At 42.9% G+C, this 25,116-nt stretch overlaps 1 protein-coding gene across 1 annotated transcript; it reads right to left on the reverse strand.

Moving 5' to 3' along the window:
- Positions 1-255: 255 nt before the first annotated feature.
- On the reverse strand, positions 256-25,116 carry CDO1 (cysteine dioxygenase type 1). The gene is made up of 5 exons (XM_066603087.1): positions 24,863-25,116; positions 13,286-13,363; positions 9,756-9,913; positions 2,289-2,458; positions 256-747 (listed from the first exon to the last, which is right to left on the reverse strand). The coding sequence occupies exons 1-5, from the start codon at positions 25,030-25,032 to the stop codon at positions 715-717; spliced, it is 609 nt and encodes a 202-aa protein (XP_066459184.1). The 5' UTR covers positions 25,033-25,116; the 3' UTR covers positions 256-714.

The following is a 25,116-nucleotide window of genomic DNA, read 5'->3' on the forward strand; positions in this document are numbered from 1 at the left end:
GCTAAGTGCTCAATGGGATTGGTTGGAGGACAGTCAGTAGTCAAAGCTGTAAGATTCTCCATCTCTACTACAGCAGACAATGCTAGAAAAAGCTGCATGCACTATTAATGCGTGGTCATGTTGTACAACTGTGGCTCCTTACCTCAAAGCATTGATACTTTGCTACAAGTAGAATAATATGTGATCATACTGGGAATACTTCTATATGATTGTCTAAAGCCACACACACCTTTTTAATATAAAATAAAAAATTAATTAAAATAATGAATTTGAACTTTATTGCTCCCGGTGTAGATTCCAAATTCATATTTTTCTAAAAATATATATAGATCAAAATGTACATTTGTTACAAGAACATTACAAATCTATACACATAGAAGCCTTGGCAGTTTCCACATAAATGAGCTATCATTTGACACTTTAAAAAACAATTTGCTAGGTTAAGATGAGGACATGCACAATTATACAGATCCTTAAAAATGGAAAGAAAAATTCTTTCCCTTTAAAAGTAATAAAGTTACATATTACTACTTAAGGCTTAGACCCTGAGGAGAACTTTACGTCATTTAACATTCCAGAACCGCCATCTTGTGAGTCCTACTAAGGGTATATGTACAGTTTGGTCAAGAACTTCAGAGGCTACAAGATTTTGTTATGGTCGTCAAGGCTCCACAGTATTTCAGAAACCATTTCGATAAATTCTTCTGGGCAAAGTTAGTTGTTTTCCTGGGATTGTGTTGTTGTAGCCTGCAAATGAAAAATCAAGTTTTATTTTCTGTGACCCTATAGGAAAAGAGATATTTACCCTTATAAAACTGATTTTTTTTAGAAGTTTATTATATTAAATTATTAACGAAAAAAATATAGGAATAATGTCTAAAACATGCGTAATCGTTACACAAATTATACAGCTAGTCTTTACATATTCAATGTCAAATGTATATGTATATATACTATGTGTCAGCCAAACTTGTTGAATACTCTGCAGAGTGCATGTGGTCTGAGCTTTACACAAACAGCTCCCAGATGCCCTTTTACATGCAAATGAAGCTAATCAAGTTTTAATAGACAGTCTCCATTAACACTTTATGCAAAATGATTGAAAGATTCACAGTTTTAGCAATTATTTGAAAGATTGTCTTTGTGTGTAAATGGGCCTTAACATAGAAACACCAACATAGAAACACCACAACGCTGAGTTATAAGAAAAAAATACTCTAGACTTGTCAATTCATCAGGAAGACAAGTATCTGCTAAAACAAACATTTCAGAAGAGCTGACAGGTCCACTTTAACCTCCCTGCTCAGGCCATATTTCATATGTCCTTGCAGAGTAGCACTTTAGTAGCCAAGGACATATAGCTTTTAAAGCAAGGACCTATCTCATATCTTAGGCTATGTTGCAGATAAAGCTTTGGTTGTGGTCTTTGAAGTAAGGTCAAGATCAATGCTATATCTGCAATACAACCTGAGATATAGCCATTTGAATTGGGAGTTGCATATACCTGCAGCTATTAAACAATCGTATTCCTACATGCACATATCTTCATAAAATCACCATAACTGGAAAGGCCATAAATCTGGTTTTAAGCTGGAAATTTCAAAACAGCAACCTATAAAATATAGGAATTACACACCCATGAAAAGTTTGTGCCCTCCTAAACCCTTTTTATATATTCCCTGAAATCAGATAATATGTAGGTTGCAGTTGTCTTGACATACTGTATCTCAGGCTGTATTGGAGAAAGAGCTTATATTATGGTCTCCAGTTAAAGATGGCAGTCTTGGTTTTAAAACAAGATGAAATGTAATGCTCTATTACCAATACAACCTGAGAAACAGCAAGTTGATGTTATATTTCTGCACCTAAAACTATTAGTGTATTTTTTTTTATATTTCTGTTTGCAAAAAAGTTAAATGAAAGTGGACATAGCTGTCAGTCTGTCAAGACAACTGCAATCTACAAGTTGCCTGCTTTCAGGAAATATACAGATAGGGTTTAGGGGTGCACTAACTTTTCAGGTTCTGGTGATTTTATGAAGATATGTGCATCTAGACATAGGCCTAAATGGTATATACGAAATCTGCACATGTTGAACTAGGAGGTATTGTGCACCTAATTTTTGTTTGGGTCACACTTTTAGCCACTAATATAAATTTGTAAACATTTTATCAATGAAAAGTTATGCTTTGATGCAAAACTGCATGAAGGTGCCTATGTATATAAAATGCTGAGTGGTATTTTGGTTAGGCTTGCTATAATCATTAGGACCATGGTTTACTACTCACCATTGGAGTCCGTTCACCAAATTTGCTCCAGAAAGTCATTTTAACTGTGTTTTTGTGTCCTGTTCGTTGGTCAAAGGTATTGCACTGGTCAAATGGAGGACTGTACAAATGAAGGCTCACAGCAGTCTCGGTGTGACTTGGGTTCTCCACTCTATGTAGACCAATTGAATCTGAGAGTACAAAGGATGAATGAGAGTAAGGGAAAATTGAACAATTTGTAATAGAATATCTTTAAACTACAGAATATTTGACTTAGGGGGGCATATAAGAAATACAATACAAGTTCTCATCTTTAAACATTTGTTTTAAGCGTTAAAAATACGGAATATAATGTTAAATACTAACAATAGCTTATAATGCACATTAACTCTCAGACCATGACCTTTAAAATCAACCACAGTATTCTGGAACAAGTAAATTGGAAAATTTTTCATTCAAGTTGAAAGTCATATTTATGAAGCAGATGCACCACTTTCTTCCATACGTCCAAATGTATGGCTCATTTATAAAGTTTTTTCTCCACTTTATGTCTGTTGGTCTCTTTTAAAGATTGCTAAATAGTTTTTACATATGTATTTTTTATGGAAGTCTATACGAATAAAGATTAGAGATGAGTGAACGTACTCATCCGAGCTTGATACTCGTTCGAGTATTAGCGTGTTCGAGATGCTCGTTACTCGTAACGAGTACCACGCAATGTTCGGGTTACTTTCACTTTCATCTCTGAGACATTAGCGCGCTTTTCTGGCCAATTGAAAGACAGGGAAGGCATTACAACTTCCCCCTGTGACGTTCAAGCCCTATACCACCCCCCTGCAGTGAGTGGCTGGCGAGATCAGGTGTCACCCGAGTATAAAAATCGGCCCCTCCCGCGGCTCGCCACAGATGCATTCTGACATAGCTGAGGGAAAGTGCTATCGTGTTGGAGCTGCTATAGGGAGAGTGTTAGGAGTTATTGTAGGCTTCAAGAACCCCAACGGTCCTTCTTAGGGCCACATCTAACAGTGTGCAGTACTGTGGAGGCTGCTTTTTGCAGTGTTACACATTTTTTTTTTTTTTTTGGTATATCGGCCGTGCAGAGCATTGCGCCCTGCAGTAATACTCCAGGGACAGAAGTGTGGAGGCAGGGACAGAAGACATTATTGATTGAATATAGGCAGTGGGCCTTTTCTATAAAATATTGGCCAAAAAATCTATTTGGCCTGCCTGTCACTGTGCTCAGTGTTCTGGGTCTGTGTGTGCTGGGTGTAGTAGTTCTACAAAATCATACGCAGCCAGCTAAATGTTACAGCAGGCTTGCGCCAAATTATTTCCTGGCGTTCCGTAAGCGAAGTCAGCCTCCAACCACAGGCCAATAAGTGGCACATTTAATTACAGCGTTCTGTTTCTGCATTACTGGTAATACAGCATGCTGAGGGGTAGGGGTATGCCTAGAGGACGTGGGCGCGGCCGAGGACGCGGAGGCCCTAGTCCGGGTGTGGGCACAGGCAGAGCTCCTGATCCAGGTGTATCGCAGCCGACTGCTGCGGGATTAGGAGAGAGGCACGTTTCTGGCGTCCCCACATTCATCGCACATTTAATGGGTCCACACGGTAGGCCTTTATTAGAAAATGAGCAGTGTGAGCAGGTCCTGTCGTGGATGGCAGAAAGTGCTTCCAGCAACCTATCGTCCACCCACAGTTCTGCGCCGTCCACTGCTGCAACTCAGAATCCTCTGGCTGCTGCTCCTCCTTCCTCCCAGCCTCCTCACTCCATGAAAATGAGACATTCTGAGGAGCGGGCAGACTCCCAGGAACTGTTCTCGGGCCCCTGCTCAGATTGGGCAGCAGTGGTTCCTCTCCCACCAGAGGAGTTTATCGTGACTGATGCCCAACCATTGGAAAGTTCCCAGGGGCCGGGGGATGAGGCTGGGGACTTCCGGCAACTGTCTCAAGACCTTTCAGTGGGTGAGGAGGCCGATGACGATGAGACACAGTTGTCTATCAGTGAGGTAGTAGTAAGGGCATTAAGTCCAAGGGAGGAGCGCACAGAGGATTCAGAGGAAGAGCAGCAGGTGACTGACCCCACAATGAGGTGACTGACCCCACCTGGTTTGCTACGCCTACTGAGGACAGGTCTTCAGAGGGGGAGGCAAGTGCAGCAGCAGGGCAGGTTGCAAGAGGCAGTGCGGTGTCCAGGGGTAGAGGCAGGGCCAGACCGAATAATCCACCAACTGTTTCCCAAAGCGCCCCCTCGCACCATGCCACCCTGCAGAGGCCGAGGTGCTCAAAGGTCTGGCAGTTTTTCACTGAGAGTGCAGACGACCGACGAACAGTGGTGTGCAACCTTTGTCGCGCCAAGATCAGCCGGGGAGCCACCACCACCAGCCTCACTACCACCAGCATGCGCAGACATATGATGGCCAAGCACCCCACAAGGTGGGACGAAGGCCGTTCACCGCCTCCGGTTTGCACCGCTGCCTCTCCCCCTGTGCCCCAACCTGCCACTGAGATCCAACCCCGCTCTGAGGACACAGGCACTACCGTCTCCTGGCCTGCACCCACACCCTCACCTCCGCCGTCCTCGGCCCCATCCACCAATGTCTGTCAGCGCAGCATCCAGCCGTCGCTAGCGCAAATGTTTGAGCGCAAGTGCAAGTACGCCGCCACGCACCCGCACGCTCAAGCGTTAAACGTGCACATAGCCAAATTTATCAGCCTGGAGATGCTGCCGTATAGGGTTGTGGAAACGGAGTCCTTCAAAAGTATGATGGCGGCGGCGGCCCCGCGCTACTCAGTTCCCAGTCGCCACTATTTTTCCCGATGTGCCGTCCCAGCCCTGCACGACCACGTCTCCCGCAACATTGTACGCGCCCTCACCAACGCGGTTACTGCCAAGGTCCACTTAACAACGGACACGTGGACAAGCACAGGTGGGCAGGGCCACTATATCTCCCTGACGGCACATTGGGTGAATTTAGTGGAGGCTGGGACAGAGTCAGAGCCTGGGACCGCTCACGTCCTACCCACCCCCAGAATTGCGGGCCACAGCTCGGTGGTGGTATCTGCGGCGGTGTATGCTTCCTCCACTAAAGCACCCTCCTCCTCCTCCTACGCAGCCTCTGTCTCGCAATCAAGATGTGTCAGCAGCAGCAGCACGTCGCCAGCAGTCGGTGTCGCGCAGCGTGGCAGCACAGCGGTGGGCAAGCGTCAGCAGGCCGTGCTGAAACTACTCAGCTTAGGAGAGAAGAGGCACACGGCCCACGAACTGCTGCAGGGTCTGACAGAGCAGACCGACCGCTGGCTTGCGCCACTGAGCCTCCAACCGGGCATGGTCGTGTGTGACAACGGCCGTAACCTGGTGGCGGCTCTGCAGCTCGGCAGCCTCACGCACGTGCCATGCCTGGCCCACGTCTTTAATTTGGTGGTTGAGCGCTTTCTGAAAAGCTACCCACGCTTGTCAGACCTGCTCGGAAAGGTGCGCCGGCTCTACGCACATTTCCGCAAGTCCCACATGGACGCTGCCACCCTGCAACATTGGTTTAATCTGCCAGTGCACCGACTGCTGTGCGACGTGCCCACACGGTGGAACTCTACGCTCCACATGTTGGCCAGGCTCTATGAGCAGCGTAGAGCTATAGTGGAATACCAACTCCAACATGGGCGGCGCAGTGGGAGTCAGCCTCCTCAATTCTTTTCAGAAGAGTGGGCCTGGTTGGCAGACATCTGCCAGGTCCTTGGAAAGTTTGAGGAGTCTACCCAGGTGGTGAGCGGCGATGCTGCAATCATTAGCGTCACCATTCCTCTGCTATGCCTCTTGAGAAGTTCCCTGCAAAGCATAAAGGCAGACGCTTTGTGCTCGGAAACAGAGCCGGGGAAAGACAGTATGTCGCTGGATAGTCAGAGCACCCTCCTGTCTATATCTCAGCGCGGTGAGGAGGAGGAGGAGGAGGAGGAGGAGGAGGAGGAAGAGACAGCTTGGCCCACTGGTGAGGGTACACATGCTGCTGGCCTGTCATCCTTTCAGCGTGTATGGCCTGAGGAGGAGGAGGAGGAGGAGGAGGAGGAGGATGATCCTGAAAGTGATCTTCCTAGTGAGGACAGCCATGTGTTGCGTACAGGTACCCTGGCACACATGGCTGACTTCATGTTAGGATGCCTTTCTCGTGACCCTCGCGTTACACGCATTCTGGCCACTACGGATTACTGGGTGTACACACTGCTTGACCCACGGTATAAGGAGAACCTTTCCACTCTCATACCCAAAGAGGAAAGGGGTTCGAGAGTGTTGCTATACCACAGGACCCTGGCGGACAAACTGATGGTAAAATTCCCATACGACAGCGCTAGTGGCCGAAGGCGCAGTTCCGAGGGCCAGGTAGCAGGGGAGGCGCGGAGATCAGGCAGCATGTACAGCACAGGCAGGGGAACACTCTCTAAGGCCCTGGACAGCTTTATGGCTCCCCAGCAAGACTGTGTCACCGCTCCCCAGTCAAGGCTGAGTCGGCGGGAGCACTGTAAAAGGATGGTGAGGGAGTACGTAGCCGATCGCATGACCGTCCTCCGTGACGCCTCTGCCCCCTACAACTACTGGGCGTCGAAGCTGGACACGTGGCCTGAACTCGCGCTGTATGCCCTGGAGGTGCTTGCTTGTCCTGCGGCTAGCGTCTTGTCAGAGAGGGTGTTTAGTGCGGCTGGGGGAATCATCACGGATAAGCGTACCCGCCTGTCAACCGACAGTGCCGACAGGCTAACACTCATCAAGATGAACAAAGCCTGGATTTCCCCAGACTTCTCTTCTCCACCAGCGGACAGCAGCGATACCTAAGCAATACGTAGGCTGCACCCGCGGATGGAAGCATCGTTCTCTATCCCCATCAAAAACGGGGACCTTTTCGCTTCATCAATCTGTGTATAATATTCCTCCTCCTGCTCCTCCTCCTGAAACCTCACATAATCACGCCGAACGGGCAATTTTTCTTAGGCCCACAAGGCTCAGTGATATAATTTTTCTAAACAATTTTTATACGTTTCAATGCTGATTAAAGCGTTGAAACTTTCACCTCAACCAATTTTTATTTTAACTGGGCTGCCTCCAGGCCTAGTTACCAATTAAGCCACATTAACCAAAGCGATTAATGGGTTTCACCTGCCCTCTTGGTTGGGCATGGGCAATTTTTCTGAGGTACATTAGTACTGTTGATACACCAATTTTTGGGGGCCCTCGCCTACAGTGTAATCAAATTAATTTTTAGCCCACCTGCATTACAGCTGACGTTACATCAGCTGTGTTGGGCACTGCAATGGGATGTATTTATGTACCGCCAGTGGCTTCCTGGCACCCACCCATGCTGTGGGTCCACAGGGAGTTGTAACTGCATGTGTCCACTTCTAAAGAACCCCAGTCTGACTGGGGCATGCAGTGTGGGCCGAAGCCCACCTGCATTAAACATGAATTTATTACCTCAGCTGTGATGGGCAATGCAATGGGATATATTTATGTACCGCCGGTGGCTTCCTGGCACCCACCCATGCTGTCGGTCCACAGGGACTTCACAATAGGGAGTTGTACCTGCCTGTGTCTATGAATTAAAAACCCTGCTCCGGTTGGGGCATGCAGTGTGGGCTGAAGCCCACCTGCATTTAATCTGACGCTAGCTCTGCTGTCCAGGGCACTGCAATGGGATACATTTATGTGTATCGCCGGTGGGTTCCAGGGAGCCACCCATGCTGTGGGTGCACACGGAATTCCCATTGCGGAGTTGTACCTGCCTGTGACTATTTATAAAAAACCCCGGTCTGACTGGGGCATGCAGACACCTTGACAGAATGAATAGTGTGTGGCACATAGGTTCCCCATTGCTATGCCCACGTGTGCAGCTCCAGATGGAGGTGGCACAGGATTGGATTTCTCATTGCTTCTGTACAGCATTGTGGACTATCGCCCCGCCCCTTTTAAAGAGGGTCGCTGCCTAGCCGTGCCAACCCTCTGCAGTGTGTGCCTGCGGTTCCTCCTCATGGCAGACGCACTTATAAATGGACATGAGGGTGGTGTGGCATGAGGGCAGCTGAAGGCTGGGCAGGAACTGTTTGGTGTGCGCTGTGGACACTGGGTAGTGCGGGGGGGGGGGGGGGGGGTTGGTCAGCATGTAACCCAGGAGAAGTGGCAGCGGAGTGTCATGCAGGCAGTGATTGTGCTTTGTTGGAGGTAGTGTGGTGCTTAGCAAAGTTATGCATTGCTAATGAGGGCTTTTCAGAAGTAAAAGTTGTTGGGAGGGGGGGGGGGCCCACTCTTGCCGCTATTGTGGCTTAATAGTGGGACCTGGAAACTTGAGATGCAGCCCTACATGTAGCCCCTCGCCTGCCCTATCCGTTGCTGTGTCGTTCCCATCACTTTCTTGAATTGCCCAGATTTTCACAAACGAAAACCTTAGCGAGCATCGGCGATATACAAAAATGCTCGGGTCGCCCATTGACTTCAATGGGGTTCGTTATTCGAAACGAACCCTCGAGCATCGCGAAAAGTTCGTCTCGAGTAACGAGCACCCGAGCATTTTGGTGCTCGCTCATCTCTAATAAAGATGCATGTTTGGGGTATGCCTTCTATATAGCATTTCAAATAGGCCCATTAAATGTAGTGTGAACATAGCTTAGAATGGTCCAGTAAAGCTTTATGGAAGTTTAAAGGTTTGCAGACGTTCTCCATGTAGACCTTTACCACTAGAGGGGATCGCTGTACATCTAGTCCACTTGTTTATAGCCTTTCATATCACATTTAAAATGTCTCAGTAATCTGTAAAACAATTTGGAATGTTGCAATGCCTTGCACTCAACAAGCCTCCTTTTGCGGTTTCATAATAAAATGTGACGTACAGTATATTATTATTTTGTTTGCTTTGATGTCTTCCCTGGCGATTGGCCGGTATGAGGGGGAGTGAATCGATCAGGGCGGCTTATTTGTGCACGAGGCAGATAACACAGCAATGACAAGATAACCACTAGTTACCTTGAACATAAGCACTTTGATATGATTATTAACTATGAAGTGATAAGAGTCATCGATTCTAAATAGATCATGATTTCATTAATTTTATGGCAATAGAAGATAAACTATTGTTTTTCCCATCAATGTTGAATGAGCTGCCTGAAAACAATGTAAAGACACAACAAACTCGGTTCAACCCCTTCCGCGCTGTGTCCCGATGAGCTTTGTTATTTCCTGCAGTTACTACAATCCCGTAAACCGGTGGGTATATTACTATTTGTTATGTAAATCAATGGAGAAGGACTTATACTGAGATGTTACAATTTGGACAAGCCCTTCAAGGCTTACCAACAATATGACACCCTGTAATCAGGTCATCATTGGGTAAAAAGTCTAATAAAAAAAGTTAAGCCGAAAACCACTTCAAAATAGGGCAAATATAAAAAGAAAAGAAGAATCTGGGTACAATAGTTGCCACGACATTCCATGCAGTGTAGAAATTACCATTGATATAGGCGCATTCATTCAGCTTGAGTACTCCTTCTGACTTCTTTACCATAGTTCCATTTGACTTTTTCTGGGGCCAATCATACATTGTCTCCTTGAGGTTGCCCTGGAGTATCTTCAAGAAGCAATGCGAGTTGGTGTGATCATGGATACTGCTGCATGGGGAAGTGAATAAATAGGTTAAGAATTGGATTTTATAATCAAACAACATTGCATAAAAGTAGTATATTATCATTACCAATAGATTTCCTTAATGCTTATTATTAAAATAGGACAATATACACACAGTTAGTGAACAAAACACTTAGAACAACAGTCCATTTTAAGTGACAAAAACTAGGAAGTATTTTTACCAAAATATAATACACTGCAATACCCTAGGAAATCAATTCTTCAGATTGTTATGGTCATGAGGATACCTAATACATTCACATTTCTGTTTGTCCAAAATATGTAATTTTAAAATAAAGTTTTTGTTTTTATTGTAACCTAGACTCTCCAGGGAAGAGACCCCCTTGAGCAAAGGGCTAAGCAGCTACAAGCAGAGGTTCCTCTGATTCATGTTGTTAGCGTTAAGCTGTCAATAGACAGCTGTGCATGTAATACAGGGTGGCACTGGACACCTCTGCGGAAATTGATAGCACTGTAAAAAGGTGTTGCTATAGAATGTGCATCACCTTTTTCAATTAGAGGGCTAATAATTACATGCAGACTTGAAAAATAAAGCTGGTTTATGGACTGTATTATCCAAATCTGTGTCGATTTTTTTGTTTGATTGACTGCCATTTTATGACTGGTGTAAATTTTGTGGCTATTTTAGCTCTTAACAGAGATGTTCATATGTGCCGAATATATACAAGTTACAGTAACTAGTAGCACGAATGATAATATAATCCTAAATTGTATAATTAAAGCAAAATTCCACATTTTAACTAAATTAGACATTGAAAATGTAAAATGAAAACACTGAAAAGCTTGGTAAAGTCTTTGATTTTTGGTCTTCCGTCATTTTAATTTACTTCATATAGTGTTCTCCCTTCACATTCATTGGGCTTTATTCTGCTGTCTTAGCAGGGTTGCCCACTGTTGGTAAATTTCTAAAATGCCGGTAAAAATAGGAAACAGTTTCCAGAGTCCGTGAAAAAAATAAATTTGAGATGCATTTGTTTGAAGCTGGAGAAGTTCGTGCAGGTTATTATGATTGTAATTATCATCTTTTACAGTGAATACTGCTAATAAATCCATATCAGTATTGTAGGCTGTAAAGATACATCACTTATCTTTATGCTTTAATATAGATTTCCAATTTGTCCATAAAATATTAATTGTCCATGATTTTCTGATAATTTGCTCAGGAAAGAGAAAGAATCATGTTGGCAGCTCTGTATCGGACACGTGATCTAACAGCATAGTTCTTGCTGTAGAACTCCTCTCAGCCTCCATAATACACCGTTATCTGGTAACAATGTCCAGAAGAATTCTGAATTTACCATTCTAGCTAAACAGCCAACAGAACACGATGTAGTTAAAAGTAGTACAAGATAAGTAAAGCAAATGATTCATAAAGTTTCTTAACTTTCCATGTGGGCGTATATGGAATACTGCAAATTATATCAGCCCATTCACATAGCCATATATTTGGGCCATGTGCTGTCCCATGTAGTCCAAGGAGAGCACACAGCCTCACTATAGCCTATGAGGCTATTCACATGAATCATTTTTCACAAGGACTAATTGTTCATGCAAAATAAAAAATGCCGTATGTAGTACTCTTGACCGTTTTCAGACAAGAATAGGACAGACAATGTGCAGTATCTGTGGAAATCAGACATTTTCTTGGGTGCTACTCGTGTATGGCTATATGAATTCGGCCCAAGTGGGAAGTTTTCCCTTTAAGACTGAGCATAAGTGGCATGTAATAAAGTAGAATCTTTAAAAGGCATATTCCCATCTCTGCCAAACAAGATCAAGGTGGGAAAACTGCTCTATGCGGGGTGGCTGGGTGTTTAGGATTATGGAAACAGCCGAGCGAGGCTGGGCAACGCTGTTTTTGTAATAAAAAAAATTAGCAATCTTACTAATGAAACTAGAAGACAAGGAGACCAATGTAAGTGATTAGCATAGAAACAGTAAAGGCCCATTTACACCAGCCGATAAGCACTTAAAAAAAAACAAACAAACAAAAAAAAAAAAAAACCAAAACACATGAATTAGCGATCATTGGTGTGTGTAAATGTGCGCCCATCATGCGCTTTTTGGGCACTGTTAGCCAATTGTTAAATTCAGGCTAACCTAAAAATCTTTCTTCACTCTTATCAGAAGTTCTCCAGGGGGAGTGCTGATAGCATTGTTTCATTGTGAAGAACAAAGGATCTGAATGCAGATAATAGCCTCCAGCTATTAACTGCATTCAGGGAAGACTTCATTTGCACACTTAATTGGTACTTAAGTAGCTGAGTAGCTACTTAGATTTGAGCAACTATTTTGCATAAAGTATTGTCACTCAAACTGTCCTTTGAGCGATCATCTGCTGGTGTAAATGGGCCTTAAGAATAGTAAGATAATGCTTGCTACATATAACTACACTGAACTAGAGAGACATGGACTAATTAATTCATTATCTACTGACTGATAATTTTACATTTTCTCTTCATAAAAAGCAGGGGGATGCAAATATAGAGAGGCAGAACATGTAGTCACATCACAGTCCTGAAGCCAGAGGGGGTGCCCAAAAAAATCCCTCTACCTTGTGTGAGGGTGCCAGTGGGCCCTGTGATGATGTCCAGACAAGTTAGAATCAACTAACCCACCGACCACCTAGTTTGTATGGGGCAACTTGACTTTCACAGTATCAGATGTTGGACTTCAACATGACAGATACAGCTTATCTCCCTTGGGAGCAAAGTTAGACACAGGTGTCACATGTTAGATTTTAACATTTGATCCTTAGTTCATCCATGATGGAAGCACTATGGCAATTACCATCACAGGATTTATTGTCATTAACAGTGCCAACAGGAGAACTGCTCTTCAACCCCTCGTAAATATTAGTAAAAGAGCTATAATCACGTTGTCTGCTATGGGAGTGTTTTTAATCTTCTAAAACGCTCATATTTTTCTGTTGAGAATGTCTGGAAAGGACCGGAGGACACTAAGTAAGTGCCCTGTTTGCTGTGTTTATAAACCAGCCTAGTCTACCATTAGAGATAAGGTGATCAACAGATTATATAACAATTGGTGGGGTCAATTGACAACAACCTCTGGTCTATGACCAACTGATGGACATTGGCTTCTTTCAGCCTAGCATACTATGTTAACTTAAAATGTATCAGCAGATTCAAGTGGATGTTCTGCAGGAAACAAGTAATTCGTCCTGTAGTTTCTTCCAGATCTGAGACTGAAATGCCTTATGCTGAGGAAGTGTATTTTGCAGGCTCCCAATATGCAGTTTGTTGGACTACATCAGTCAATTAGGTGGCAACCAACAAAATAGCTCAATATAGTAAATCATAATTCTGAATTTTTACCTGCCATGTCCTTCACCCCAGCAGAGAATCATGAGATTAAACTTTCCATTTCCTTCATCCACTAAGTTTCTGGTATACCTGTAAAACAGATGTATTATAAGAAATCATTTTATATGTATGGCTACTTCTGTTGCTTCTCCACAATGATCAAACATGAAGGCATAACAAAGTCAGACAGAATTAAGACCAATGAGTACCATCACAGAAAATGAGCAAACAAACCACTAAAGGTAACCTGTCATGTTAAACATGAGTCTAATGTATGAGCAGCAGGTAATAAGGCAGGAAAAGCTGAGCAGATTCATATTTAGTTGTTTTTGATAAGATTCGCTAATTTAGTCTTTTAAGTCTCTGTTCACTTAGAACTTAAGACCGTCCACTAGATTTCTATCAGTGCTGGATGACACTGGGAAAATACCTGTCTTGCTCTCCCTATAAATTGGCCTCGGTTGCCCTTTAAAGAGATGAGTCATGGGATCACATAAAAAAAAAAAAATGGGCGAGAGCGGCTGACAGCCTCTGGTCTATGGACAACCTAAAATGTATCAGCATCAACAAGTAGATTGATGTGGATTTATTTAAATACTTGCTCACTCTTAACCTTGGAGTAGTTTTAGCAGTGATTGATAGTTTTCCTTGTATAAATGCGGCACAGAGATAGTTGTCAGTTAGTGAGAACCACCCACTGGACTCTAAAGAATGACCTAAATTAGGTTAGAGCAACCCTCCAGTTTTGGGATAAAGGTCTGTTTCTGGATTGGAGGGTGTAGAAGGAATAATACCTAAAGCTGATCTTATCGGTAGCCTTTCCATTCTGTAGGTACATGGGGTCATTTTCGGGGTAACAAATATGGCTTCGGCCAACTTCTATCTACACTGTACATTAGTCTGTGATTTGCCAGTGCTGACTAATCAGAGCAGATAGATTGCAGCAGAGGATCACATTAAAATGAAGAAAAAATAAAAAAGTTATATTGAATATTCTCCGATAAAATTATATATTAATCTGCTCAGCTCCTCTTGTTCCATTACTTGCTGCCCATACTTCGGACTGCATGTTCAATGTGGCAAGTTCCCTTTAAGATGGAGTTAAGCTTTTCATATGGACAAAGGCTGAAGAAAGCATTAGGACTCCCAGGCAACAAAGGTAATAGGTCCTCTGTTAACCACTTTAGACATGACACACTTGGATCAGGTTAACATGGTTTTCTTTTAGAAGAAAATAGACTGGATTGCATGATGTGTTCATACTGTACACTCAGTCTGCTGGCAAGAACTAGATCAGGATTGACGTCAATGTCCTATTAGATTGCTTGCATAGGGTGCATTTACACCACAAAGATGATCGCTCAAAAGACAGCTTTTGAGCGATCATTTTGCATAAACTACTACTTGGTACTAATGCCCATTAGTACCAAGTAGTAGTGTGAGCCGCCGGGAGTTGTAATCAGAGAACAGACCATCCGCTGTACCCCGGATTACTTTCGCTTTGATCTGCCAGCAGGGCTGACACCTGAGAACAGCTGATCCAAGCTTATCAGCTGTAATCAGCTCTCCACGTGCAGAACACAGCGTGCGGTCCTGCTTATCAGCTATTCTGCCGAACAATGGTTTTCAGGCAGAACTGAAATTCATCGCTCGGCCGAACAGTGAAAGATGGGCACATTTACACACAACAATTATCACTCAAAAGATAGTTTTTGAGTGAGAATAGTTGCGCCTAAATGGGCCTATAGATGGAAATATCTAACCCATCTCTTGCATTCCAGTCTGTAAATTTGCAAACCAGACTTAATTCCCATGATAATGTCAACTACCTTTAGCCAAGCAACCGCTTCCTGCTGATACAAAGTTTTCATAGTCACACTTATGGCGCTTTGTGATCTGCATTTGTACTTTGTTGTAGATGAATTACACTGAAGCCATACAGCCCAACAACATGACAGCAGTAGCATTTCATTAGTAAATCTAATCTATAGCAAGAAGGCAGGCTGGCTAAATTAATCCTAAGACTAAGAAATAATCAATGCACTATGACATCATAGTGCTGTTTCTGAAAACCAAAAAGGCCAAGAAAAAAAATGCAATCTGTAGCATTGCTGAAATAATTAGTGAATAATGAAATGTAATATACCAACAACGAGTACTGCCAAAATGGGTTTTCCCATTTTGCTAGGATATGTCAACAGTTTCTTATCAATGGAAGTCTGACTGCCATTAAACCTGGGAACAAATGGGCTTTGCTACAGTTTTGTGAAAGAGCCTCAAAAGGGTAATTTCAATGTGGTTTTTGAGTGCCACTGGCTGTGCGCTAAGGTACAGCAAACCCCCTTCATTCTCAGATAAGTGTAGGTCCTGGCAATCAGATCCCTGTTGATGTGAAAATGATGGCATAGCCTAGCCTATGCCATCACCCTTTTACTTAAAGCCTGAATGAAGTTTTGTATTGGCTCATTCATTTCATCTACAAGATGGATTTATACATTGGAGCTCCAAAGAAACAAGGCGTCAACCACCATTACACAGTGATGGGAGCTTTATTAAATAAGAAGCTAGTCTATAAACTTAATGTCATTATTAAGTATGTATAAGTAGTCAATGAGTAACAGGACTATAGTAACAATAACAATCATCAAAGTTCAATTTATTCATATTGCCATTTCAAGAAGTGCATTCATTGCTCACTGAATACTTCAATTGCTTACTCAGTACCTAATAGCTGGAGACAGAACAGAGAACAAAAAGGGACAAGAGCTACTAGAACACACTGTACGTTACCCTGGATGCCACAACATGGCTCCTCTCCCACTTCTCTTAAGTCAAAGTCAACACCAGGCAGAGCTTATCAAACAACTATATTTTTTTATCAAATCGTTCTGGGGTTTAACTACTAGAATTTTTGGCAAAATTAAAGGTTGTCTGGGACTTTTACTACTGATGACCTATCCTTAGGATAGGTCATCAATAGCTGATCAACGGAGATCTGCCACTTAGAATCTCTGAAGATCAGTTGTTCGCCAAGCTGCCATCAGTGAGAAAAGCGCTGGTCCCGATTGCTTCTACAGACAGTTCCCAATGCGTTCAATGAGAGCTGTGCCTACAGTACCTATGTGGGCTGCTGCAATATGCACAGCGCTGTCTGCTTCCAGCACGGTCCACAGTGACAGCTGATTGGTGATTATCCCCAGCTACAAATTCCCACTGATCAGTAATTGATATCCTATTCTGATAGGTCATCAGTAGTTAAAGCCCCGGACAACCCCTTTAAGAAAATCATGCACTGAACAAATTGTAAGTAAACAGAAAAAAAGCTTCACATTTATCGAATCCAAAGTAAATAGGCACTAGCTGATCTCTTGGCCCCTGATTAGCACATGACCTATTTAAATGGTTGCTGACGTAGTGAGCCAAGCAAGTCAGCAGGTTGTTTTGGCTTTGACCAAATAAAAGCTAAAATGTAACTTTCTTACCTAATAAAAATGAATGCCATCCAGGTTCATTTGTGACGCATCTTTCATAATAAATGTTCTATTTACATTAGTATCATTGCTTCTGTGCATAACAGGACCATGACAGAAAATGTATGTTTGATCCATTTACAATAGACCCTAATGAGTCCCATTGACTTGTATTTTTATTGCAGGTCCAGTATTTGATGGCAAAAATAGTTCTGCAGACTAATTTAGGCCATAAGTACTAGAATACCTGAAGAAAAAGGTTAATTTCACTCTAGTATTATTAGAAATTCATTTTAATTGTGGCGCTCAGCCAATCACAGGCAGCTCTCGCCGTATGAATGACAGACGAGAGCTGCCTGTGAGCGCCTCAGCCAATCACCATCAGCTTTTTCAGCAGGCGGTGACTTTAAATCCCCCCCCCCCCTGCTGATAGATCAGGACTACAGAGCCAGGCAGCTGAAGGGAGTGGAGTATCGAATTTTTTTTTCATGGGTTTTCAGGGAGGTGCTTATATTTAAAGCCCTTCCCTGAAATCCAATTACTAGGGGGCCAGCAGCAGGATCCTCTACCGCAGCTGTCACGTGTGACAGCTGCAGTAGGGGATTGAAGAATTCCTCTACTGCATCTGCTACAGATGTGGCAGATGTAGCAGCAGGGAATTCTTTTTACTAGCGGGGATGATCGAAAATCTGCCGCATGCAGCAGATGTGTTCTTCATCCCCGCGGGGGACACGGCAGCGGGTTTTTTGGTTTGTTTTGGGTTTTTTTTTACACTAAAATTATTGCTTTTCAGGCAAGGTCTTATATGTAAAGCCCTTCCATGAAAAACAATTACGGGTGCTGGCAGACCATTGTTTTTAATGGAACCAACGGCAGCAGCCGCGGCTCCATTGAAAACAGGTGGGAAGGAGAGGGTCAAAAATTTCTCGAGCACCGCGCAGTGCTCGGCTCAAGTAACGAGTACTTCGAGTATGCTAATGCTCGGATGAGCATGCTCGCTCATCTCTAGTTTACAATATGGTTCTAAAGCTCAAGTGGCAATATAGCCTAAAGCAGCATCACTGCCACAAAAAGAACCAAACACCAGGGGGAATGCCATCACAGATTTAGGGGGGGGGGGAAAGAAAAGGAAAACAACTTTATTAAAACAGTTATAACAGAATTAACTTTTAGAACCTATCCATAGGATAGCTGATGAACTCTGATCACTTGGGGTTTCACCACTAAGACCCCTATCAATTCTAAGAACGGGGGACCTGTGTACCCCTCTTGTCATTGCAGAAAAACTTCTCCCACCTGCAGTAATGTCACATTGAATGAAGAGATGGACAGGTGATAAGAGTTAATTCTGGTTCAACTGCTTTAAGGGTCATGTACATGGTAGAGATGAGTTCACTGAGTGCTGTGGAGGCAGATGAAGTAGTTATTGGTCAGTAATTCAAAGTTGTAGACATTCTCTGATGCTATATTGTGCATTTGTATGCAGGTACATTCTCAAGGTTAACACACACACACACACACACACGTCTTACGTAATAAAATACAGAAGGTTTACTTTTCCAGATCTGCATTAAGAATACCGAATTCAGAATTCATACACACAATGGAAGAAGGAATTACTTATCAGATCTGGTAGCTTGCTTAACCAAACATTAACTGCAAGCATCAGCTGCCAGGGTAATCTGTACATGGCCTAACGCCCTGGTTCGGTTAGTCAATTCTCTGACATTTAGGTTGCTGACACATTCATAGGCATATTCCTTCCCTGTAGTTCACCTGCAAAAAAGCTACTAGCAAAAGACTTTACTGCGATGTCCGTTTTAGTAAATAACTGCATTCCCCATCAAACTATTTCACATAATTCTTTCCTCTGTTCTCTGCATGTACCATTCCTCTAGTATTCCTTCTGTATAACTAGGTATCACCATTCCGCTGACAGTATCCCGTCACTGCAGACAGTATCACACGCTGCAGGGACAAGGGAAGTGGTAAGACAGTAGTAAATTTAGGGTATATTCGTACATAACTTTAATGCTGCAGGTTTTCCACATGGAAATCCACCGCATTTAGAGTAGAAGACATCAGAATCTGCAGTGGAATTGACATGCATTGTGGATTTCAAATCCATTGCATGTAAATTTAGATTGAAGATTCAGCACAGATTTTGCTTCTTCAAGTAACTGGCTTGATAGAAAGCACAAGCAGATTTGCATTGTGGAATCTAGAGCTGGCATCTGCCTCCGGATCCCGCAGCAAATACCGCCCATGGCATGCTACGGCAAAACGCCATTTCCTTTAAACAAGCGGAAATCAATTGTGATTTTCCGCTCGCAGGGGAGACATCGCAGCATGCTGCGATTCTGTGCGGATTCCACACAAGTGACTTACATTGAAGTCAATGGAACCTGTCCGATCCGCGGCCCTTCCGCAATAATCATTGCGGAAAGGTCACGGGATCCGCGTCATCGCCTAGCAATGGTGCGGCACTATCTGTACTGCGCATGTGCCCCGGCCGGCACATCCACAGTACAGATAAGAAAAAAATCCAGACAGATACATAGGGTCAGATTTTGCCGCGAATCCCATATGCAGAATCCAACCCGGCCATGTGCTTTCGGCCTAATGGTACATACTCTGGTTGGGTCACCATTATTAGTGGGGGGACCACGGGGGGCAGTATTAGGCCCTGTTCTTTTTAATACATTTAATATTTGCAGAACATACAAAGCCATGTAAAGTAATTAACACAAATCAGGTATGGGCAGAGGAAATACATGTCACCATTACACACTAAATGGGGAAACCACTGGGCAAAACTGACACGGAAAAGGACTAGGGAATTTTAATTGACTAAACTTAACTGGAGCAAGCAGTGTCAGGCAGCTGCTGCCAAGGCAAATAGGACCATGAGGTCCATCAAAACAGGAATAGGGCCACATGACGAGAACATTGTTCTTCCTCTTTACAAGTCACTGGTCAGACCGCACATGGAATATGGTGTACAGTTTTGGGCTCCAGGACTCAAGAAAGACATATCAGAGCCTGTGTTGGTACAAAGGCGGGCAACTAAAGTAATAAATGGAATGGGTGGACTACAATATCCAGAGAGGTATTTAGTTAAGAAAAAAAGCTGGCTGGGGGGGCGACCTACTAACTATGCATAAACATATCAGGGGACAATACAGAGATCTCTTCCATGATCTGTTTATACCCAGGACTGGGACTATTACAAGGGGCATCCTCTAAGACGTCTTGAGGAAAGAAGGTTTCTACACCGACATAGAAGAGGGTTCTTTACTGTAACAGCAGTGAAACTATGGAACTCTCTGCCTGAAGATGTGGTGATGGCAAATTCGATAAGAATTTAAGAGGGGCCTGGACACCTTTCTTGAGTTTAACACGTATTACATGTTAGAGTTGCTTAATTTAGAAGGGTTGTTGATTCAGGGATTCATTCCGATTGCCAGATTTGGAGTCAGAAAGGAACTTTTTCCCTAAAAGGAGGAAAATTGGCTTCTACCTCATGAGTTCTTTTGCCTTCCTCTGGATCAACATTCCAGAATAATAGGCTGAACTGGGTGGGTATGTTGTCTTTTTTCAGCCCCACATATTGTTTTACCATGTTAAATAAGGGGTTAAAATTCGATACATGCAGATCTGCAGCATAATCCACAGAGGATTTTCCGTTGTAGAAAATCCATTACATTTCCAAGAGGAATGGCACAACAATGCTCTAATAAGAAGAGGGTATGTCAGCATTTCTGACATGAGTGTTTTAGTCCATTCTGGTGCACTCTAAGGTTTTTTATTTTTCATTTTATTACTCTGGTCTTTCACATGACTGAAAAATTGTGAAACACTCACTACCCTGTTTCCCTGAAAATAAGACATACCCTGAAAATAAGGCATAGCATGATTTTCCAGAATTTTTGAGGATACAGAAAGATTTTTCAGGCTTTTTGAGGATGCTTGAAATATAAGCCCTACTCCAAAATTAAGCCCTGCTAACAGTTAATTAAAAAAGTCAATTTAAATAGTGTCCAGGCAGCTATACATGTAAAAAAGTTAAACCTTTTTGAACAAAAATTAATATAAGACACTGTCTTATTTTCGGGGAAACACGGTAGTAAAATTTGGTCAACTACTTGTGCCTAGTGACTGATGTGCAGGAAGGCTTTTTATAAGAACAGTAGGTTGTTGCTGTATTATAGCAAACACTGCACATTGTCCTCAGAAGTATTGACTTTGGCAATTACTCGTAACTCAAATTCCTAAGAAGTTATGAAACAGACGGAAAAATAAATTGTGGCATATTCTACTGAGCTGCATACAGTATGTATGAGGAGATTCTCAGCACTGCTTTTAGAGGAGAATATCTCTCTACACGTCTAAGAGAACTTGTACGACTCTGCATCAAGAAGCTGTGAAGGGCTCGGATTTCGTAATCCAAAGCCAGCAGCATCCTAAAGTGGTACTTACCAAAATATGCTCCAGTGAATGTGGTTTTATGTCAGATTTAGACTTTGAATATGTGATTCAGACGGTTTCTAAGCCTTGTGTGACAAAAAGGCACAGCTGAAAAGGAGACGTAGCTTAAACGTGACACTGCGTGCTAAAATTCTGTTGCAAAAATTTGGTACAAGGTAGACCAACCAATAGGAGGTTACACAAAGGTGTCTGATGATGCACAAAATTTGACATTCAGTATCAGTCACCGATAAACTGTGCATTTTTAGATGGCCTGATCTGCCATTTTTTGCTCAAAAATGTCCAACATTTCTCAGCTCTCACCAGATTTGAAACATACAGAAGAGGGAGGAGGAGGCATGGCAACTATATTCTGACAGATCAAGCCCGAAAAAAAAAAAATTAAAAAAAGCACAAATGTTAGTGCTCAGAGCAGACATGAATTTAATTTTCTGATTCCTGAACAGACTAAAATGCGCTGAGTTTATTGAGAGACAAGTGTGCCTTTTAATACATTTGGTACAATTTACGCCAGTCAACATTTGTTTAGGATTAGGGTGTATTCACACGGGCATATGCAATACCGATCAGAGAAACTTTGATAACTATCGCATTTGCAAACCGACAATGATAGAATGGTAGAGTTGGAAGGGACCTCCAGGGTCATCGGGTCCAACCCCCTGCTCAGTGCAAGATTCACTAAATCATCCCAGACAGATTTGTCCAACCTGTGCTTCAGCACTTCCATTGAAGGAGAACTCACCACCTCCTGTGGTAACCTGTTCTACCCATTGATCACCCTCAGGGCTTATTCATACGAGCATATATCGGATGGCCAATATACGCTACCATGTGATGCACAGGCTCGGCGTATATGCCATCGGATAGGGGGGGGGGGGGTAAAGACATCTTAGCAGAGCTCCCCCTTCCCTCTCCCTTGCTGGCTCACCTCCCCTCCGGCTGTTTGCAATATTAGGGGGCAGGGGCATGGCTAAGCTCCTCCTCCCCCGCAGCCAGCAATGGGAGGGGTGGAACAGGGCGGAACTTGGCTTCGTCATGCCCCCTTCTATTGCAAACAGCGGAAAGGGGCAGAGAGAAGAAGGGGGAGGGAGTTTAGCAGTCACGCTGCTAAACTCCCTCCCACCTCCCTTCTCCAGCCGCTTTCATTGGCTCCCATAGCTCCTATGGTAGCGGCCACAGTCAGGCCAGGTAGATAGTGCCAGGACTATCTTTTACGCAGTGGGAATACGTCTGTGTGATCTAATGCATCAGATGGTAGCATATATCAGCTGGACATGAAAATGCTGGCCGATATACTCTCTTGTGAATAAGCCCTCACTGTCAGAAAGTTTTTTCTAATATCTAATTTGTGTCTCCTCCCTTTCAGTTTCATCCCATTGCTTCTGGTGTTTCCTTGTGCAAATGAGAATAGGGCTGATCCCTCTGCACTGTGACAGCCCTTCAGATAGCTGTAGACAGCTATTAAGTCTCCTCTCAGCCTTCTTTTTTGAAAGCTAAATATTCCCAGTTCTTTTAACAGTTCCTCGCATCGTTCTCGTATGAAACTCGCATTTACATGCGAGTGGAATTTTTTCCTCCCATAGGGAAGAATGGGCAATTCTTGAACAGAATCACCTAAAAATAGGACATTCTGTGATCTTTCTATCTCAGAGCATTGCTTTGAGAGAAAAACTGCATATGTGAATTAACCCATTATTTTATGGGTTCTTTTCACATGAAAAAAAAAAAAAAAAAAATCACCTGTGCGAATTCACCCTTAGGGCTCTTGCGTTTTTGTTGCACATTGTTTTTCACACGAATGTCAGTGGGACTTTCTAACGTTAAAAATGTATTGCACAAAAAACTGAATGCAAAAATTTGCGATTTTTGAGCAATGCGTTTTTATAACGTTAGAAAGTCCCATGGACATTCGTGTTAAAAAAATGCAACGATATCGCATGAAAAGTGTGCAAGAAAAATGCAAGTGTGTAAGAGCCGTTAGTGTATGAAACAGTCTTAATTAACTTGGACTGCAGTGTACAAACTAAAGCAACAAGTGTCTCTGGTAGACTCCAAAGCCTATATAATACGTCACCATCTGTTTTTTTTTAAAATTTATTATTTTTTTTTTTGCCTCGGTCCCCTTGGAGTTTTGTCAAAAGCAGCCCCACTATTGTCTGGTATTGCAGACCAGCTGCTGCTCAGACCCATTCAAATCAATTGGGCAGTGCTGCAATACCAGACAGTGTATTGAAGACAGCAACGTCACGTCTGGTGAAACTCAGAAGGGGCAGCAGTGCTTCACCACAGCCTCTATTTTTTAGATCAGAGGAGAGTTCTGATCCACTGGAACTGTTCTAAACCCTGCAGCAGAAAAATTCAAAATGTTGATTAGTTAGAACTTTGCACGTCATTGGCACTTGTTGCCTGAACAAGTAGTTCTAGTGGAAGTATTTAATGGTTAAATGCATAGTGTGAAAAATGTGTTAAAGAAAAATAACATGCAATATCGAGTGACTAGACAATTAGGTTAAAAAAAAAGAAAAAAGAAAAAAAAATCAGGTTAGATCTGGATAAGCAGAGCGTTCAGCCATGCATTGCTGTAAAACTGAACTGGTAAGAGCCAGTAGTTGTGTCAATATCCATGACATATGATTGGCTGGCGGACACACACCCTCTCCACTCCCAGCCAGGAGTCTAGAATTCTGTATGTTCTGCGTGGCATGTGCAAAAATGTACTTTCCACTCTGTAGACTGCCCAGCGGGGTAAAGAAAGCGAGAAGAGACAAGGCTTAAAGTAAAACCTGGCATTCAGTAGCACTACTGATTGATTTTAACTGTCGAATGACAGTCCACTCCTTGAGATTGCAGCTGTAGCTCAACAGTTAAAATCAATCAGTTAGTTGCACTACAAAACTTTTCCATGTCACTCAAACACTTTGCTAGTATATTTTGTGCACAAATGTTTAACATCTAACTAGTCACTTTCCTTGGTTACACCCTTTGACGTCTAAATGTGAACGCAAGACAATGGGATTATTCTAGTATGTCAAAGCATTCTTGGGTTATGGTCTGTCACTTGACTACACTTAGCATGCCAGACAAAACCATAATGCCAACTCTGCTAAACCATGGCTGAAATGAGAAATGCAAAACATCTGTGCGGTGAGAAAACACCACGTAGATCAGTTAATGTGTGTTAATAAAATTATGCAACCTTCAGTGAGTCATTAATAGGATTAGCAACACTTGCTGTCAAGTCTGTTTCTGCTCTAGACTAACATATGAAAGGTTCTACAACCATTCTTGCAGGCTATAGTTTAGCTTCCATATGTTGCTTTTGCAAGACAACGCTGCAAAGTAAAAAAAAATAAAAAAATCAGTGTCTACAATATTTGATTGATAGCATTCAGTAACAAACATCTTGCAAATTCTTACCCATAAGCAAGAACTCTATATGGACAGATGTGTTTGGCCATAAAAGCATATACAAACAAACAACCCACTAATAGATACTGACACAGTTCCCAAAATCTCACCTTGGCAGCCCAACAGGGATATAAAATTGCAGCATTTATATGCAAATGTAAAAGATACCAAGAAACTGCTTTTATGGATACTATAGAATAATTCTACTTTTTAGAAAAATTACCTGTATGGGTCAGATTTAGCAAATTTCATCCATTCCAGGGGATTGCTTTCATAGGACTCCATGATATTCTGGACCTCCTCTACATTGACTTTATCACTGGAAAAGACCTCATGCAGAATGTGAATCAGCTCATCCAGGGTCTGGGGCTTCAGTACCTCTGTGTGATCCATGCTACAGTCTGAGCTGAGGAGACCCTTACACTGAAATCACCAGTAGCAGCAGCTTCTGCACACAAACAACTGTACAGAGCTGCA

The sequence above is a fragment of the Eleutherodactylus coqui genome, chromosome 5, assembly GCF_035609145.1.
Source record: "Eleutherodactylus coqui strain aEleCoq1 chromosome 5, aEleCoq1.hap1, whole genome shotgun sequence".
NCBI lineage: Eukaryota > Metazoa > Chordata > Amphibia > Anura > Eleutherodactylidae > Eleutherodactylus > Eleutherodactylus coqui.

Excerpts from the sequence above, each read along its gene's own strand:
- CDO1 (XM_066603087.1), bottom strand. The coding sequence starts at position 25,032 with ATGGATCACACAGAGGTACTGAAGCCCCAGACCCTGGATGAGCTGATT. Across the intron at positions 13,364-24,862 it reads GCTAAATCTGACCCATACAG|GTATACCAGAAACTTAGTGG; the intron begins GTAATTTTTCTA and ends TCTGTTTTACAG. Across the intron at positions 2,459-9,755 it reads TGAATGCGCCTATATCAATG|ATTCAATTGGTCTACATAGA; the intron begins GTAATTTCTACA and ends TTGTACTCTCAG.